Genomic DNA, 16,358 nt, shown 5'->3' with positions numbered 1-16,358 from the left:
AATAATTATTCAAAGAGTAAATACCCAAAAAGGTCCTTTGATTATAGCTAAATTCACAAATTGGTCTTCAACTATTGATTTCAACCAATTAAGTCCTTAACTTTTCAATTTTAACCTAATTAAGTCATCCGTCTATTTGACCGTTTGTTGACCGTGATCTTTGAGGATATATATGTAATTTTATGTGCAAAGCTCAAAAGTCAATGCCTTTTAGCGACTCTATGTCGGTTGCGCATGCTTCGGCATTGAATTTGCCGGTGAGCACTTTCGTGACCACGACGCCGTCGCCAACTTCAAGCCCTTGTTGGAAACAACAACTACGAGGCCGTGTTCTTGAGCTCCCACTCCAAGGCCGAGATCGTCGACATGCTCCGCAAGCACACCTACACCGACGAGCTTGAGCAGAGCCGCCGCGCCTTCAACATTAACAATATGACCACTGCCCCGAAACCGGAGACAGATAGATCGGCGAAGTCTCAGGAGCGGTTCTTCGAGAAAGTCATGACTCCAAGCGACGTCGGCAAGCTGAACCGACTCATGATCCCCAAGCAGCAAGCGGAACTTCTCCCTCCAAAACGGCGCCAACAAACGGTCAAATAGATGGGGGACTTAATTGAGTTAAAATTGGAAAGTTAAGGACTTAATTGGTTGAAATCAATAGTCGAGGACCAATTTGTGAATTTAGCTATAGTCGAGGGACCTTTTTGGGTATTTACTCTTATTCAAATCAACGGAAAAATGCCTAATTTAACCAACTAGTATATAGTGTGATGTCACCTATATTTTCATTTCAAATGAGTTGTCACAAGATTAAACCCTGGTGGTGTAGCATTGATATTTTAGAATTATGAGTGTTTTAAAAAAACTAGTTAGAAGACATTTTTCAAACTATATTTTTCTCTCTCTCCCATCATTTTTCTTCAAGCTAGTTTTCAGATTATTATTACCATCACACCAACACCAACACCATCACCACATTCTGTGGAAATCATTTTTGGGAAAAATATTTTTCAAATTTTCAAATGGACCCTATATGTATCAAAAGTTCTGAAAATTAAGTTTCAAGTTCGACTCTTGGTGAGAGTGGTATATTGACTTTCTTAGTTTGAACCGATTTACTATAGGCAACTTAAGCTGATTTATACCATTATGGTCATTTGATGATTAGGGTCAAGATGAATTTACCCAATACGCAATCTCGAATAGTGGTTGTTGTGCAAATTCAATGAATTTAACAACTCAAAACTTGCCTTATAAAATGCATCCAAACTCGTAATTAAATGTGTGGAAAATGAAAGAAAATAGTGTTCTAAGTGAGTCCCTCCCTTTCTATGAGTCCGTATGAATAGATTTGGTCTATTAAAAGTTAGAGATCGATTTATATGTTTTCAATTGTGTAGTTGTATAATTACACATTGCATAGTTGCACTGTTAGAAAAATCTAGACTATTGATTTAATGGGTCATATCTGTCTACACCGATTAATGGAAGAGAGTATATATATATATATATATATATATATATATATATATATATATATATATATATATATTAGCTTGTTCTCTCATTACAAGAATCATAAAGACAATTAGCCTCTTTCCAACCAAAACCCATGGCCATTGATTTGATCTCCGAGAACAACAATCCCAGCAGCCTCCCAACAAGTCCAAGAATATCATTCTCATATGATCTTTGCCCCAAAGACACTTCCCCTTCCTCCATTGAACACCATTCACATTCTTCTCATCAACTCTCCATTTCTGCAGACTTCAATTTCTCCACAACCCCCAACCCCTCAACTTCCTCCGCAGATGAACTCTTCTCCGGCGGCCTAATCCGCCCCATTCCCCTCCAACAACTCCCTATCCCCTCCAAATCCCCACCGCCATCTTCTTCGTCTCTGCCGCCACTCCCCAAGACCCCACCAAAGTCTCTCTGCCATATCAGGCGGAGCAGTAGCCTCCACTGTGAAGCTACCCACAAGAAAAGCCCCTTCTGGTCGTCGTTTCCGTTGCTGCGGCGGAGCTTCTCCGTGGGTTCGGTTGGGAAAGGGAAGAAACAGATTAATGCAGAGACGAAGCAGCGGCTGCAGAGGAGCTCTTCCTCCTCTGCAACTTTCTATACGTTCCCATCATCGCCGCCGCGTAGGAACGGCGGCGATGGGGTTCGGATTAATCCGGTGATTAACATTCTGCCCAGGGATGCTGCTAATCTCTTCAGATTTGGGGCTTTGTTTCGAAATGGAAAAGAAAAGAACAAGAAATTATCACTGTGATGATGGTTCATTGTTTTACCTGCAAGGAGATAACAAAGAATCCATTTCGAATAGAGTCTCACATCTATATCATTTTGAGTATAATATGTTTAGTTGTAATGGTTCATAAATAGACCTTTTAAATAAAGTCTCACATCTATATCATTTCAACTACAATATCTTTGGTTGTAATGGTGTTTTTTTTTTTTAATATTTTTTAAGGTAGGTTGTGAGGGTTAATTGTTATAAATATAAGGAGATATTGAGAATTAATTTTTAGATTTTATTATTATTATAAGAGTTAATTCCATTAGAGGTCCCTTGTCTTTGGTGACAATTCCAAATTTAGTCCCAGCTATCGTTTTTGTCATTTTACATACTATTATTTTTTGGACACTTTTAATCCTTCTCATGATTTTTTCTATTTTTAGTAAGGGTATTTTTGTCTCTTCATATTTTTCTTTTGTTATTTTTTCAGTTTCAACCGGTTTAATTGGTTTAGAACTTTAAGTAACCTCTGATTTTTAGTAACCATATTTTTTAACCGATTTTTAGTAAAATCCTAAACCAATTAAACTGATCATATATAAGACAAGATACCTTTGATGGAATTAACTCTTATCATAATATGCATCAGCATTCCTTGACCACCCTCCCCATCTTTAATGACCCAATTCAATCAACACTAAAGATAATGTTACTTACTTTCAGCTGCAAAATAATAAAAAGCTCACAAGCAAGACAAATTTCGTTTAAAATGACATTTCATAACCCGAAACAGACTTTCTAATTAGGAAAGACCAGATATATAACACTACACTTTTTGCAGTAACTTCTTAACTAGAACCCTTTCAAACATTTATTTTTGAAAAAAACTGAGATTATATAAAATACTTATTGATCCTAGAATTAAGATCATCAAATTTAAACCATGTAATTTGTTGACTTATGTTCATCATTATCTTTACAGCCTATGATTGACTAAATGAAGATTATTTAGTACCAAAACATTTCTACATTCACATTATGCATCTATCGCTAAGCTTGGAGCATTTTTAGTTGCTTTTTGTGTGATTAGAGACTTTTCTTCAACTTGATTCTTCAATACCATTTTCACCTTGAATTGGTTCCTCCAATTAAACAGTATTAATATGGGCAGTAGATTTATGTGTAAAGTTTGGTGTGCTGGGCTTATCAGTATGATGTTTTGCTTTGCAGAATTAGGGTTTGTTTAGTGAATGGAAAATTAAAAACTTAGCCCATTTTTAATTATTTTTTCCAGAATATGGAAAAAAATTCATTTGAAGAATTCTCAAAATGAAGAAAGGAGACAACCCAAAAAACAAAATGTAATAACAAAGTGTTTTGGTTCCTTTCTATACCAAAGTTAGAAAACATTCTCCCATTTACATCTATTTCTGTTTTTTTTTTTTTTTTTTTTATTTCCCACTCTTTCAACATAAAACCATTATTTTTCCATTTTTCTTCTCCCATGCTTCACAAAATAGGTTAGAAATGGAATAACTATTTCAAAATAAGGTCAGATAAGGTTGGACGTTATGTCTTCATTTTTAAAGGTTTAGCCATATATTTGTAGAGCTGTCAAAACAGGCTGATCATCTTGTCTGTCTGGACATGTTTAACCTATTTTTAAAGCAAGTTGTGCTATACTATTCTCGGCCCTATGGGTTACACAATTTGGTCCATAGATCAACCTGAATAATCATCCGACACACCCCTAAATATTTGAATTTTAAATTTTAAAATCTTGTAGTTTAATACTTAAAATTTTTGTTTAAAAAAAAGAATTGTTAACCTTAAAAAATACATCGTATCTTTATTATTACCCATTAGTCTAATCTCCATCCTGAGTGATGCTCAAATATATTTATAATTATCTTATAATTATGATTAAATTAATTTATTATGAATGTTATATTATGATTAAATACATAATATAATATTGAAGGTAAACATATATATAAACTTCTTCATCATATATGGAGGAATTTTTTTAGTAAAGAGCAACCGGTAACTATACTTCTTTTTTTTTTTTGAAGGCGTAACTATAATTTTTATAGCACATTCAATTGTCTTTTACAAATACCTTAGTGACAATAATTGTTTGAAGTATTTATGTTAGCAAGTTTGAATAGTTCTTTACTGTGTGAATAAAAGATCCAAAATTTAGGAAATATACATTGTAAATTTGAGGGACCGCGGAAGGGATATTTATAGATCTTGTAATGCATGAATGAATCTATAGTAGTGATTTAATAAACATGTAATTATGACTTAATGTAATGATAGATTAATTTTAAAAATTGAAAAAAAAATCAAAATGGGTGTCATTTAAAAGATCTCAATTAGAACTTTTTTAATGCTATGTTTTTATATGTTAATTTTATTTGTATAAAAGAAAAAGAAAAAATTAGGGATATAATTATTAATTTATTAAAATTTTATATAAATAGTTTTTAAAATTTTCTCAACCAATTATAATGGCCCCTGATTGGAGATTTGGTGGAAGCCCCTAAATCTTAAATCTAAGTTATGAAATCCAGATAAATGATGAGCTTTTTTAAGTGCATGTCTGCTTGATTCTGGATTTCTTTGTAATGTGCAAGTTTACGGATATATGACCATTAAATGAACTAATGAAGCCATGAAGCCCTTAATGTTGGAATCTAGATACATGGTGAAATGTGTAAGTGCGTTGATTCTGAATTTTTTTAATGATTCTGTTTGATTATTAGTTTATGTGCCGAACACTAGTACAGATCTGCAAATCCGCTACCCTTGTACAGGGCTATTCGCTACCATTGTACAAGGGTAGCGGATTCGGGGGACGCGAAAACCCTATATGTTTCCGCGTCCCTTGTAGAACAGTAGTGGATTACTAGACTATCCACTGCCCTTCTTCCGAGGGTAGCGGATTTCTCTTCTTTTACTAATTATCTGGTACCCTTTCTTCCTAGAAAGGGTAGCGGATTATTTATTTTATTTTAAAATTAATTTATTATTTTTAAAATCCCCAATTTTTTTTTAAAAAAAATTCTGTACAAAATTATATTCACAAATTAGATATATATCAACACAATATTATAAAAACAATACTCCCCTTGATCAACATAATATTATCAATAATACACTTTCAATACTCTCATAATCCATCCAAATACTTTCAACACATACAATACTCTCACAATCCATCCAAATAGTTAACACATGCATTACTTAAAAAAAAATTAATTAACCTACTAGCAAAAAAAACAAGTTACATGCACTCTTCCAAGAAGTACTTTGCCCAATAGTCTCGAATCTCATCAATTTCATTGGTAGAGTACGGATTGCTTTCAAATACCTACAAAATAATTTAATTAATTAAATTATTAAATATATTAATTAATAAAATATAATTGATACAATTATTAGTTGGCCCCTGATTGGTGATTTGGTGGAAGCCCCTAAATCCTAAATCTAAGTTATGAAATCCAGATAAATGATGAGCTTTTTTAAGTGCATGTCTGCTTGATTCTGAATTCTTTTGTAATGTGCAAGTTTACGGATATATGACCCTTAAATAAACTAATGAAGCCATGAAGCCCTTAATTTTGGAATCTAGATACATGGTGAAATGTGTAAGTGCGCTGATTCTGAATTTTTTAATGATTCTGTCTGATTATTAGTCTATGTGCCTAATTCTGTTACTTTGTGTTACTGCTTGTCTGCCTGAGGCCCTGAGCCCCAATGGCTCAATGTGGCAATGTGCTATGTTGTTTCTGATTTGAGTGATTTCTGTTTACTAATACTTTCCTTTATAGATGGAAAGTGGATAGGTTTGGAAGTCAACCTCTTCTACCAAGTGTGTAACATGATGTGGAAGCACAAGCTTTACCGAATAGGATTGTGAAAAACTAGTATAAATGATAAGAATCGAAATCATTGAAAGTTTGTAAGGATGTATTCAATTTAGAATTTCAATGACGTTTGTAGACTTTTTCAAGTAAAAAAGTTAATAAAAGTTTATTAATGTTTTTTATATAGAATTTTATAGTTTTACAAAGTTTTAAAAAGTTTTAAATAACTTATTGTTAATAATAAAAATAAACATTATATATTAGGGCGTTGGGTGGGACTTATTATTATTATTATTATTATTATTATTATTATTATTATTATTATTATTATTATTATTATTATTAGCAATGAATTTGGTTTGCAAACTGCAGTATATTAGGGCGTTGGGTGGGTCGTTCATTAGTAATAATAATAATAATAATAATAATAATAATAATAATAATAATAATAATAATAATAATAATAATAATAATAATAATAATAATAATAAGAAGAAGAAGAAGAAGTGAAATGTCATTTTTACCCTCATATTTAACAGCCCTAACACTTACTTAACTGAGAGGGGGGAAAATAGCCACTTCAAAAACAATTGAGGGGGATAAAGTGGTTACATAAACAACACAGGGGAAAATGTGCTATTAGTAAACAACACAGAGGGAAAAATGTCATTTTCCTATCATTAAATTTAATGTTTATTAAAATAATATTTAATTAGAAGACTAAAATTGAAAAAGAATCAATAGTCAAAGGACCACTTATAATTAAATTGAAAGTCGATAAAAAAATTAATAAAGATCAATAGTCAATGGACTATTTATGATCCAATTAAAAATTAAAATGATAAAAAATTGATAAATGATAATAGTCAAGAAATTATTTTAGAATTAATCTCTTTTATTTACGGTCCACACAATAATGATTGGGACTTTTAGTGGTCGAACATTGGACTAACTTGTCCAACCAATTGACAGCCCATTTCATACCATAACGCATTCCCTACGACAGAAGCTAAGAACCTCGTCACATTTTCTTTGGGCTACTGGGTTCCACACTTCCACTCCCTATTTCCTAATCCCTGAAACCAAATTAAATTACTCTCTAACCCAAAAAAAAAAATTAATTACTAGCCCTTCTATTCCTTTCTTTCTTTTCTCTTTTTCTTTTCTTTTTCCAACCCTGATTTCCTTTTTCATTCCCACTCTTCTATCATAGAATCCATGTATAGACAGTGATATATAGTTCATCATTATTAATTTTATCTTCTCCAATTAAAAAGAAAAAAGTGTACATATACTTAATATCCCACCTTAAAATTACAATAAGAGTTACACTTGTGTGAAATCGTCTTACGAATTAAGATCCGTGAGACGGGTCGAATCTAATATAGTTGCTTGTTACTTATGATATAAATCATAATATTTATTATAGAAAATTTAATATCAATCTTAAATAAATAAATTGTTACTTAAATAGATATTGTGATATTTATATGTGTAATTGTGATACTATTTACGATAAAAAGATTGTTAGTAATAATAAATATTGTTGTACTTATAACTGAAATGTTGCTTATGACTTTATTACAATGCATTATCTTTCCATATATATTTTCTCAACCTATTGAGACACAAGAGTCAATGTCCCCACTGGGGTTCGAACATGTGACCTCTCATTTGAGAAAGCCATGATTATGCTTGGCCACAAGGCCTTTGGCAAATTTAATACCAATTTGAATTAAAAATAAATTGTTACTTATGATTGATATTGTAATACTTAGCTGATATGTGAAATTATGATACAATTTAGAATGATAAATATTGTAATACTTATAAAATTGTTATACTTACAAAGTGTATCTTCATTGAGCATCCCACACAGTTGTCTACAACCTGACCCGTCCCCCGAAAAAGAATTTGTGCTGTGATCAAGATGGTCTCATACAAATTTTTTGCATTACATTAATAGCCTATTTACCAATTGCTCTCAAATTATTTAGTTATAGACATATTCTTTGTTTGGAAAGTCATAGATAGTGACAAGATTTTCATGTTTATACAAGTCAAATTTTTATTAATTAGGAAACCCTAATTGTTGTAAATTAAATCATATATAGAAATTAGAATGTAGCCCCATTACTACCTTCCTTTCCAAGACTTTGATTTAGTTAAATATATATATATATAAATAAATATGTACAACCGGGAAAGAAGGCAATCTCAAAACCCTTAGGACACAATTCCAAGCAAGAATTCTTTCTCCCCCAAAGAAGAAAAATAATGAAGAATTATCAAAACCAACCATTCTCAATAACACCAAACCTTAACCTCCTCTTCACATCTAAAAAGTACCTAAATACCATTTTTGTTTATTTCCTCGTACTTTCTTCAGGTTTAGTCTTTGGATTTTCCTTTAGTTTTTACCTCAAACACAAAATTCCCACTAACTTATTGCCCCTCAAGTTTTACGCCGTCCAGCTACCTCCGGCGTCGGAACTCACCGGAACCCTCCCACCGCCCCCGTCTCCGTCGCCACCGCAAACCTCTGTCACCCTCCCGGAGAATGCGGCCGCCGCGGAGCACGAACGGGTTGAGGCGCCCACGGGCGCCATGCACGGGCTGAACGACGCGGAGCTGATTCGGAGGGCGTCGAAGGCGGGTGGTTTTCCGTCGTCCGGGAAAACGCCGGCGAAGATCGCCTTTATGTTCCTGGCTAGGGAAAGCTTGCCTTTGGCTCCATTCTGGGAGCTTTTCTTCAGAGGCCATGAAGGCCTTTATTCCATATACATTCATTCTCAGCCATCCTTCAATGGAGTTGCGCCTCATGAGGGCCCCATCTTCCATGGCAGAAGGATTCCAAGTAAGGTAAGTTACTTTTACACTATTTAATAATCATAGTTACTTATTAGGCGCCTGTCGCATTCATCCTCTAGGAAGACATGTGCTCTTATTTTCTCAAGTAGTATATGTTCTATAATTTCTCAATTTTTTTCAACCCAAAGAATGGTCTTTGTTGAGTATATAACCATTAATGATATGCAATCCAACTGCTATCAGCTTAGATTTTTAGTTGAAATGGAGCACATGCTTCAATTTGGTATCAGAGTCATGCTAAAGGCTTACGGAAGGGCATCATATTCGCACACGTGAGGAGCGTGAGATGGAGCACATACATGCTTCAATTGTCTTGATTACCGAGGTTTAATTCTGTGACCACTCATTTGGAATGGTAACAGGATGCTATCACACTACACTGTAGTTGGTCGGTCAACTATATACAATTTAGGTTGATTTACACAAAATGGAATTTACCTAACACACCTTTCAATAATAATTTTGAATTTTTTATCATTAGAAAAAAATAATTGCGACTTCTCTCGTGATTCAAAAGAATAAATTTTTTTCCTCCCAAACGCTGTTGGAGTGTGGGGGGCCCTTAGGGTTGGGGTTCAGCCTTTTGGAAAAAAAAGAATAAATTTTAGAATTATGTAGTATTTTCCAGGTCAAGAGTCAAGCTAGACAGAACTTGTTGGATCAGTCCGTAAAATTGGGTTTGGAAAATATATATATTTGTCAACTAAATTAGCTGTTAATGTATTATATTCAAGTATAAATATTGCAATCATAGGCGTATCTTTCTCCAAGTAACAAATAAAACAACCTCAGATGAATCTTAAACCAAAATAGGGTTTTTCTTTTCTCATCCTAGGACGGCGTTATCTTAACTTAAAATCAACGTTAGACACATAAAACCATTAAAACCACTTAATTTTGTGTAAACATTACGCTAATGTTTCCTAAATCATAGTGATTAGTAGTGTGTTAGTGAGTGTTTAATAATTAGGCTTTGTCAACTAGAGTATTCATTCAGCAGAATTTTGAAGTCAACTAATTTATATGAATTTTGATTAAATATTGTATGTCATGCTACATTCTCCTACATAATATTCACTACCTAACATGTTATTATATATACTAGATATCTTTTTTATATTTAATTTTTGTGTGAACTTTTATTAACTAATGGTATGATAAACCAATTCGCAAGTAAAGACCCATGTAAATAAAATGTTCTCTTTGTACATAACACCGGGTAGTGACTCTATCTGAATAACTTAAACTTATTTACACTGAAAGTAGGGAAATATTTTGTGAAATAGTAATGTAATTGATACGGCTATAAAGGTTTTGCATGCTTTGTGATCATGTTCTAAAAAGTACGTTGTCAAAGTAATTGAAACATTTTCCACCGTTGTTGCCTTCATAAACAAGATACTTTTGGAGCTTTTTGTTGTACTTTTCTTTCATTCTACTCCTTTTCATTTGTTGACATAAACTTTTATTCTTGTATTTGCTTCAACACTAAATTATAACAAATTCCTTTCTTCTTTAGTTTGATATATCTAGATCCCACATAGGCCCACTACTATATCCAGAGCAACTACAATAAATTGAGTTTTTAATTAGGTGGATGGACGAGAAGGAAAGAGTGAGAAAAAAAATAAATATATAAGAATTGTGGTTTTTATAAGTCGAGTAAAAAAAATGTTGGCACTAGAAATGCCCCCACGAGCACATTGATAACATTTTATTTTTTTTTAAAGAAAATTTTGTCTCTTTTTTTTTTTTTTTTTTTTTTTTTTCATTTTCCTCTCATCCTCTCTTCTTGTCGGACAAATTAAAGACCAAACAATTTTGAGCAATTATTGTGGTTGCTCTTAGAGGTATGCAATAATCAGTGTCAATCGATTTTGATGAAAATTGAAATATTTTAACATAGTCATAATCAATTCAATAATTGAAATATTTCATTTTCTAAAGCATTCTAACTAATAATTGACTGTTAAACACCTTGCGCTCAGATGACATGTCACTACTGGAAATTTTGAAATTTCCGACCACCTGAAAGTTATCTTAAATCAAGTCAAAAGTCTTGTTCCGATCACTTTTGGTATCCGGAAAAACTCTTGTTGCTATTTCTGACAACTTTTTGCTTTCAACTTGATTTAAGATCACTTTCAGGTGGTCGGAAATTCAATAATTTTCTGTAATAACTCAGACATGTAGTAACTCTTTCATATGGGAAGTTATGAGATTGAGTCTCAGTGAATGCGGTGTTGAGACGTAGTATTTATTTAATTTTTTTTAAATGCTACTGGCTCTATTACAATGTAGTATTTATTTATTTATTTGTATGTATATGCAGAACGTAGTATGGGGAACATTTAGCATGATCGAAGCGGAGCGGCGGCTGCTGGCCAACGCCCTGCTCGATATCTCCAACCACCGCTTCGTTCTCCTCTCGGAAGCCTGCATACCTCTCTTCAACTTCACCACCGTCTACGATTACCTCATCAACACCAACAAAACCTTCGTCGAGGCTTACGACCAGCCCGGCGCCGTCGCCCGCGGCCGTTACAACCGCCGGATGCGCCCGTGGGTCACCATCCAGCAGTGGCGGAAGGGGTCGCAGTGGTTCGCCATGGACCGGGAGCTCGCCGTCGAGGTCATCTCCGACGAGAGATACTGCGCTCTGTTCAAGCGGTTTTGCCGGCCGTCGTGTTACTCCGACGAGCACTACATTCCGACGTTTGTGACCATGGTGTCGCCGGGCAGGAACTGGAACCGGACGTTGACCTGGGTTGACTGGTCAAAGCAGGGCCCCCACCCTGCGAAGTTTGGGAGGTACGAGATCACCGTTGATTTCTTGGAGAGGTTGAGGAACGGTAGCCGATGTGTGTATAATGGTAGGGTGAGTAGGGTTTGTCATTTGTTTGCTAGGAAGTTTTCTCCCCTTGCTTTGGATAGGCTAATGAGGTTTGGTCCCAAAATCATGATGTTCAATTCTAAGAAATGACACTGTATTCAAAGTGGACAGATTTCTTATGCAATGATAGTTGATCATGTCTGCTAAGTCACTAAGTTGCTGTGATTTATAACTTCCCAAATATTGAGTCTGAAATTAGGAATTCAACATTTGCCAAAGAAGAAATGAAATTGTATTTATACACAAATTACATTTCTATTTATTTATTTATTCATCTTTTTGTTTATTTATTTCCCCACATTATTGTGCCCCCACACCCCCTCCTTGGTAGTTGGTAGTTGGAGAAATATTCTTTTTCTTTTGCTATTTGAGATTGAGTTTTTTAATAAAAAAAAAATGGATTGAGTTTTTATTTGGTCTAAATCTTAATATATGAATGTCACAACTCTTTATTTATGGATTTTGTTTATAATTATATTTATGAGAATTTTTATAGTATCCTAAAAAGTTTATTGTTTATGCGATAAAGCTACACGGATAAAAAATTTTACCGAAATCTTTGAATAAGAATTATATATTGTATGTCACATAGAGTAGTGTGAAAGATTTGGGTGAAAAATTTTAATTCGATCCATTGTAATTAATCATTATGCCTTGAACCATGGTCCACATTACAAAGTAGATCATTGATATGTATGTTCATTGTTAGTATATTGCATATTTATTCTTTTGTATATATTGTACCGTATATTCATTTTTAATAAGTTTATTATATTTGAGTTAATTTCAGAAATGATCCTTCGACTATTGACTTTTATCAATTTTTGTCATTAACTTTTAATTTGACCAAAGTTGATCCCTTAACTATTAATTTTGTTCCAATTTTAATCTTTCTGTTCAATCTTTGTTAAATAGGTGTTAAAATTAAACACAAAAATGTAAAATCAAACATGCCAGGAAAAGAGGCAAATTATGCCCTGGACCCGTATCCACATTGAATTGTGGACACGGGCCCAAAACGACGTCGTTTTTAAAAAAAAAACGCGTCATTTAGTTTAAAAAAAAAAAATTTCGCGCGCGTTTTGCCGTTAACGGCGTTATTTTTTTTTGGATTATGAATGTACAGTTATGCCGTTATGAATGTACAGTTATGCCGTTATGAATATACAGTTATGCAATTATGAAATTATGAGCACAGAGCTCTAACATTATGAACTTACAATTATGAACATATATAGTGATAAAATTATGACCATGGAGCTTTAAAATTGTGAATATAGAGCTTCGAAGATTATGAATGTACAGTTATGGAGTTATGAATGTACAGTTATAGAGTTATGAATGTACAGTTATAGAGTTATGAATCTACAGTTATGGAGTTATGAATCTACAGTTATGAGATTATGAATCTACAGTATGGAATTATGAATGTACAGTTATTGATCAAATTATGAACAAAGAGCTCTAACATTATGAACTTACAATTATGAACATATAGTGATAAAATTATGAACATAGAGCTCTAAAATTGTGAACATAGAGCTTCGAAAATTATGAATGTACAATTATGGAGTTATGAATGTACAGTTATGGAGTTATGAATGTACAGTTATGGAGTTATGAATGTACAGTTATAGAGTTATGAACGTACAGTTATGGAGTTATGAATGTATAGTTATTAACATATAGTAATAAAATTATGAACATATACTCTTACAATGAAGCGGTCTGATTTAAAAAAAAAAAAAAAAAAAAAAAAAAAAAAAAAAAAAAAAAAGAAGGAGATAACAGTGCCTAACGGCACTGTTACCCGTGTCCAGCAAGCATGCTGGACACGGGTCCAACGCATAACGATTGGGAAAAGACACATGGGCCAGGTTAAGAAGTAATCCTAACGTGAATAGGAATTAGGAAAATACACAACTTGTTTATTGGACTAGAAGTCTAGAATTAAGCAAACACTTTGGCAAATTATTATGGAGTTCTACTACATAGACTCCTAAAATTTTACTTTTTCATTTATACTTTATGAGGTAGCAAATCAGGATTAGTTATTTTCATTATGTGTGTCCATAAAAAAATGTCTACATCAAGAGCATGTGAGAGGGAGTACAAGTTGAGAATTTAAAAGGGGAGTACACCAAGTATTTTCTATTATTATGTTAACAAAAAATACATTTTTAATATACTAAATGTACATTATTTGTATATTGAATGTACATTATACAAAATAATGTACTTTCAATACTCAAATAATGTACTGTCGTAGACTACGTTCTAGTCATCGCCAACCATATCGCTAACTGTTCGAGCGATCCGCCTCAATGGTCCGTCTAAGCAATCCATCCGAATTGTAAAATATGTCAATTATTATTTTTTCTTTAGTGACAAGTGAAACCATGTACAATCGGTGCATAAAAATGTGTATTGAGTAAACTCCATTTATGACTTTAGCTAGTAAAAATCTACAAACAAATAAATCAACCAAAAAAGTTAATAAATTGTTCACTGGAAATCAAACTTAAAATCTTGTGTTTATCAAAATAATCAAACAGAAGCAATATTATTATTAAACTGAAGCAAAGTATTTATATAGGAGGAAATATCTGCTACTTGAGAGAATTGGCAGCCTTACGACCACAAGAATAAGTCAACACCCTTATTTATTCCTTAATAGAGAAGGAAATATCAAATAGGAAAATACTTGGTGTACTCCCATTTTAAACTCCCAACTTGTACTCCCTCTCACATGCTTTTGATGTAGACATTTTTCTGTGGACCCACATGATGAAAATAACCAATCCTGATTTGCCACCTCAAGGAGTATAAATGAGGGAGTAGAATTTTGAGAGTCTATGTAGTAGAACTCTATCAAATATAGACTTGTACGTGAGGCTAGCTCAATTGGTAGGCCACTTGATCTAAAAATATTACTGCAATCACAGGATAGTCTTGCAGGATTAATTTAAGAGCACTTGAAAGTCAGCACTCCATCCGCCCCCACCATCTTAGAGCTAGGAGTCAACAACAAGGACCGATTGTGAGGTCGTTTAGACACTCTTGGAGTGTTTGGTTAGATGTAATTGGAATTCATTTCCTACCTTATCCAACGGCAATGCAAATTACAATGTTTGGTTGGAGGGAATTGCAATTCTACGGAATTGTAATTTCTACCTTTTGTTGAATTGCAATTCATGAGGTACTTAAAAGGGAAATAAATATGACCCAAGAAGCCCAACTACCAAGCCCAACCATAGGGGTGGACAACCACTACTAACTTGCGTCTAGCAGACCGCTGGGACAAAAGATGTACCACGCCATTGATTGAAGGAGAGGTCAAGAGAGAAGAAGAGTTGATGATGATACCTTGGAACAAATACCCCCCCCCCCCCCCCACCCCTCTCTTTTATACTACTCATAGGGCTGCCATACGTGTATCCCACTAGGTGTACTGTCGCGCTCTCCCGTTAAATATCTCCCCACATGCCACGTCATAGACCACGTTCTAGCCATCGCCAATCACATCACTAATTGCCCGAGCGATCCGCCCCAATGGTCTGCCTGAGCAGCCCATCATAATTGTAAAATACAGTCAATTATTATTTTTCTTTCGTGACAAGTGAAATAACAATCACTACATAAGTATGCACTAAGTAAATTCTACTTGTGATTTTAGCTAGTAAAAGACTACAAAGAAATAAATCAATCAAGAAGACCAATAAATTATTCACTGAATCTTGTGATTATCAAAATAATCAATTGGAAACAATATTATTATTAAACTGAAGCAAAGTATGTATTTATACATGAGGAAATGATAACTGGTACTTGAGAGAATTGGCAGCCTCACGACCAAAAGCATAGCAAATATTTAAATAAATTTAAATTCCACGAGAGTAAGTCAACACCCTTATTTATCCCTTAATAGAGAAGGAAATATAGAACCGTGAGGTTAATTTAAACGGTAGACCACTTATCTAAAATCACTACGTACTCCACAGTTATAGAGTAGAGTCTGGCAAATTAATTTAAATGAGTAAATACCAGCGGAAATTCTCTGACTTTGGTGGCACTGCCGCTTTTAGTCCTCAACTTTTAAATCAACCACTCTTAGTCCTCTTACTTTTTGTTTCTAGCCATCTATGGTCCTTCCGTTAAACTTGACCATCTAATGCCGTTTTCTCAAGGATAATTCAGTCCTTTCATAATTAATTTCTTAATTATTATGTTTGTCGAGTCATACCGAGATATCCCGACGTCGTTTTGGCACAACCTTCGTACCAGATTTTGTACGCCATTTTGATTCACGAGCTGGTTTTGTACACGTTCATAGCTGGGAAACCATTGTTTGACTATTCTGATGAGGAAATTAAACATAATAATTAATAAATTAATTATGAAAGGACTGAATTATCTTTTAGAAAATGGCATTAGATGGTCAAGTCTGACGAAAGGACCATAGATGGCTAGAAACAAAAAG

General features: G+C 33.6%; 2 protein-coding genes across 2 annotated transcripts; both read left to right on the top strand.

The window, feature by feature from the left end:
- Window positions 1-1,579: 1,579 nt before the first annotated feature.
- Window positions 1,580-2,523, top strand: LOC109172229. Its single transcript, XM_019321376.1, has 2 exons — window positions 1,580-2,439; window positions 2,481-2,523. Exon 1 carries the CDS (start codon window positions 1,613-1,615, stop codon window positions 2,273-2,275), a length of 663 nt encoding a protein of 220 aa, XP_019176921.1. The 5' UTR covers window positions 1,580-1,612; the 3' UTR covers window positions 2,276-2,439; window positions 2,481-2,523.
- Window positions 2,524-8,324: 5,801 nt separating this feature from the next.
- LOC109172227 lies at window positions 8,325-12,040 on the top strand. The gene is made up of 2 exons (XM_019321374.1): window positions 8,325-8,976; window positions 11,318-12,040. The coding sequence occupies exons 1-2, from the start codon at window positions 8,392-8,394 to the stop codon at window positions 11,966-11,968; spliced, it is 1,236 nt and encodes a 411-aa protein (XP_019176919.1). The 5' UTR covers window positions 8,325-8,391; the 3' UTR covers window positions 11,969-12,040.
- The last annotated feature ends 4,318 nt before the right edge of the window (window positions 12,041-16,358 follow it).

This window comes from Ipomoea nil, unplaced genomic scaffold, assembly GCF_001879475.1.
Source record: "Ipomoea nil cultivar Tokyo-kokei standard unplaced genomic scaffold, Asagao_1.1 scaffold0415, whole genome shotgun sequence".
NCBI lineage: Eukaryota > Viridiplantae > Streptophyta > Magnoliopsida > Solanales > Convolvulaceae > Ipomoea > Ipomoea nil.
The sequence above is the reverse complement of the archived record's forward strand: the minus strand, read 5'-3'. Positions and strand labels throughout refer to the sequence as shown.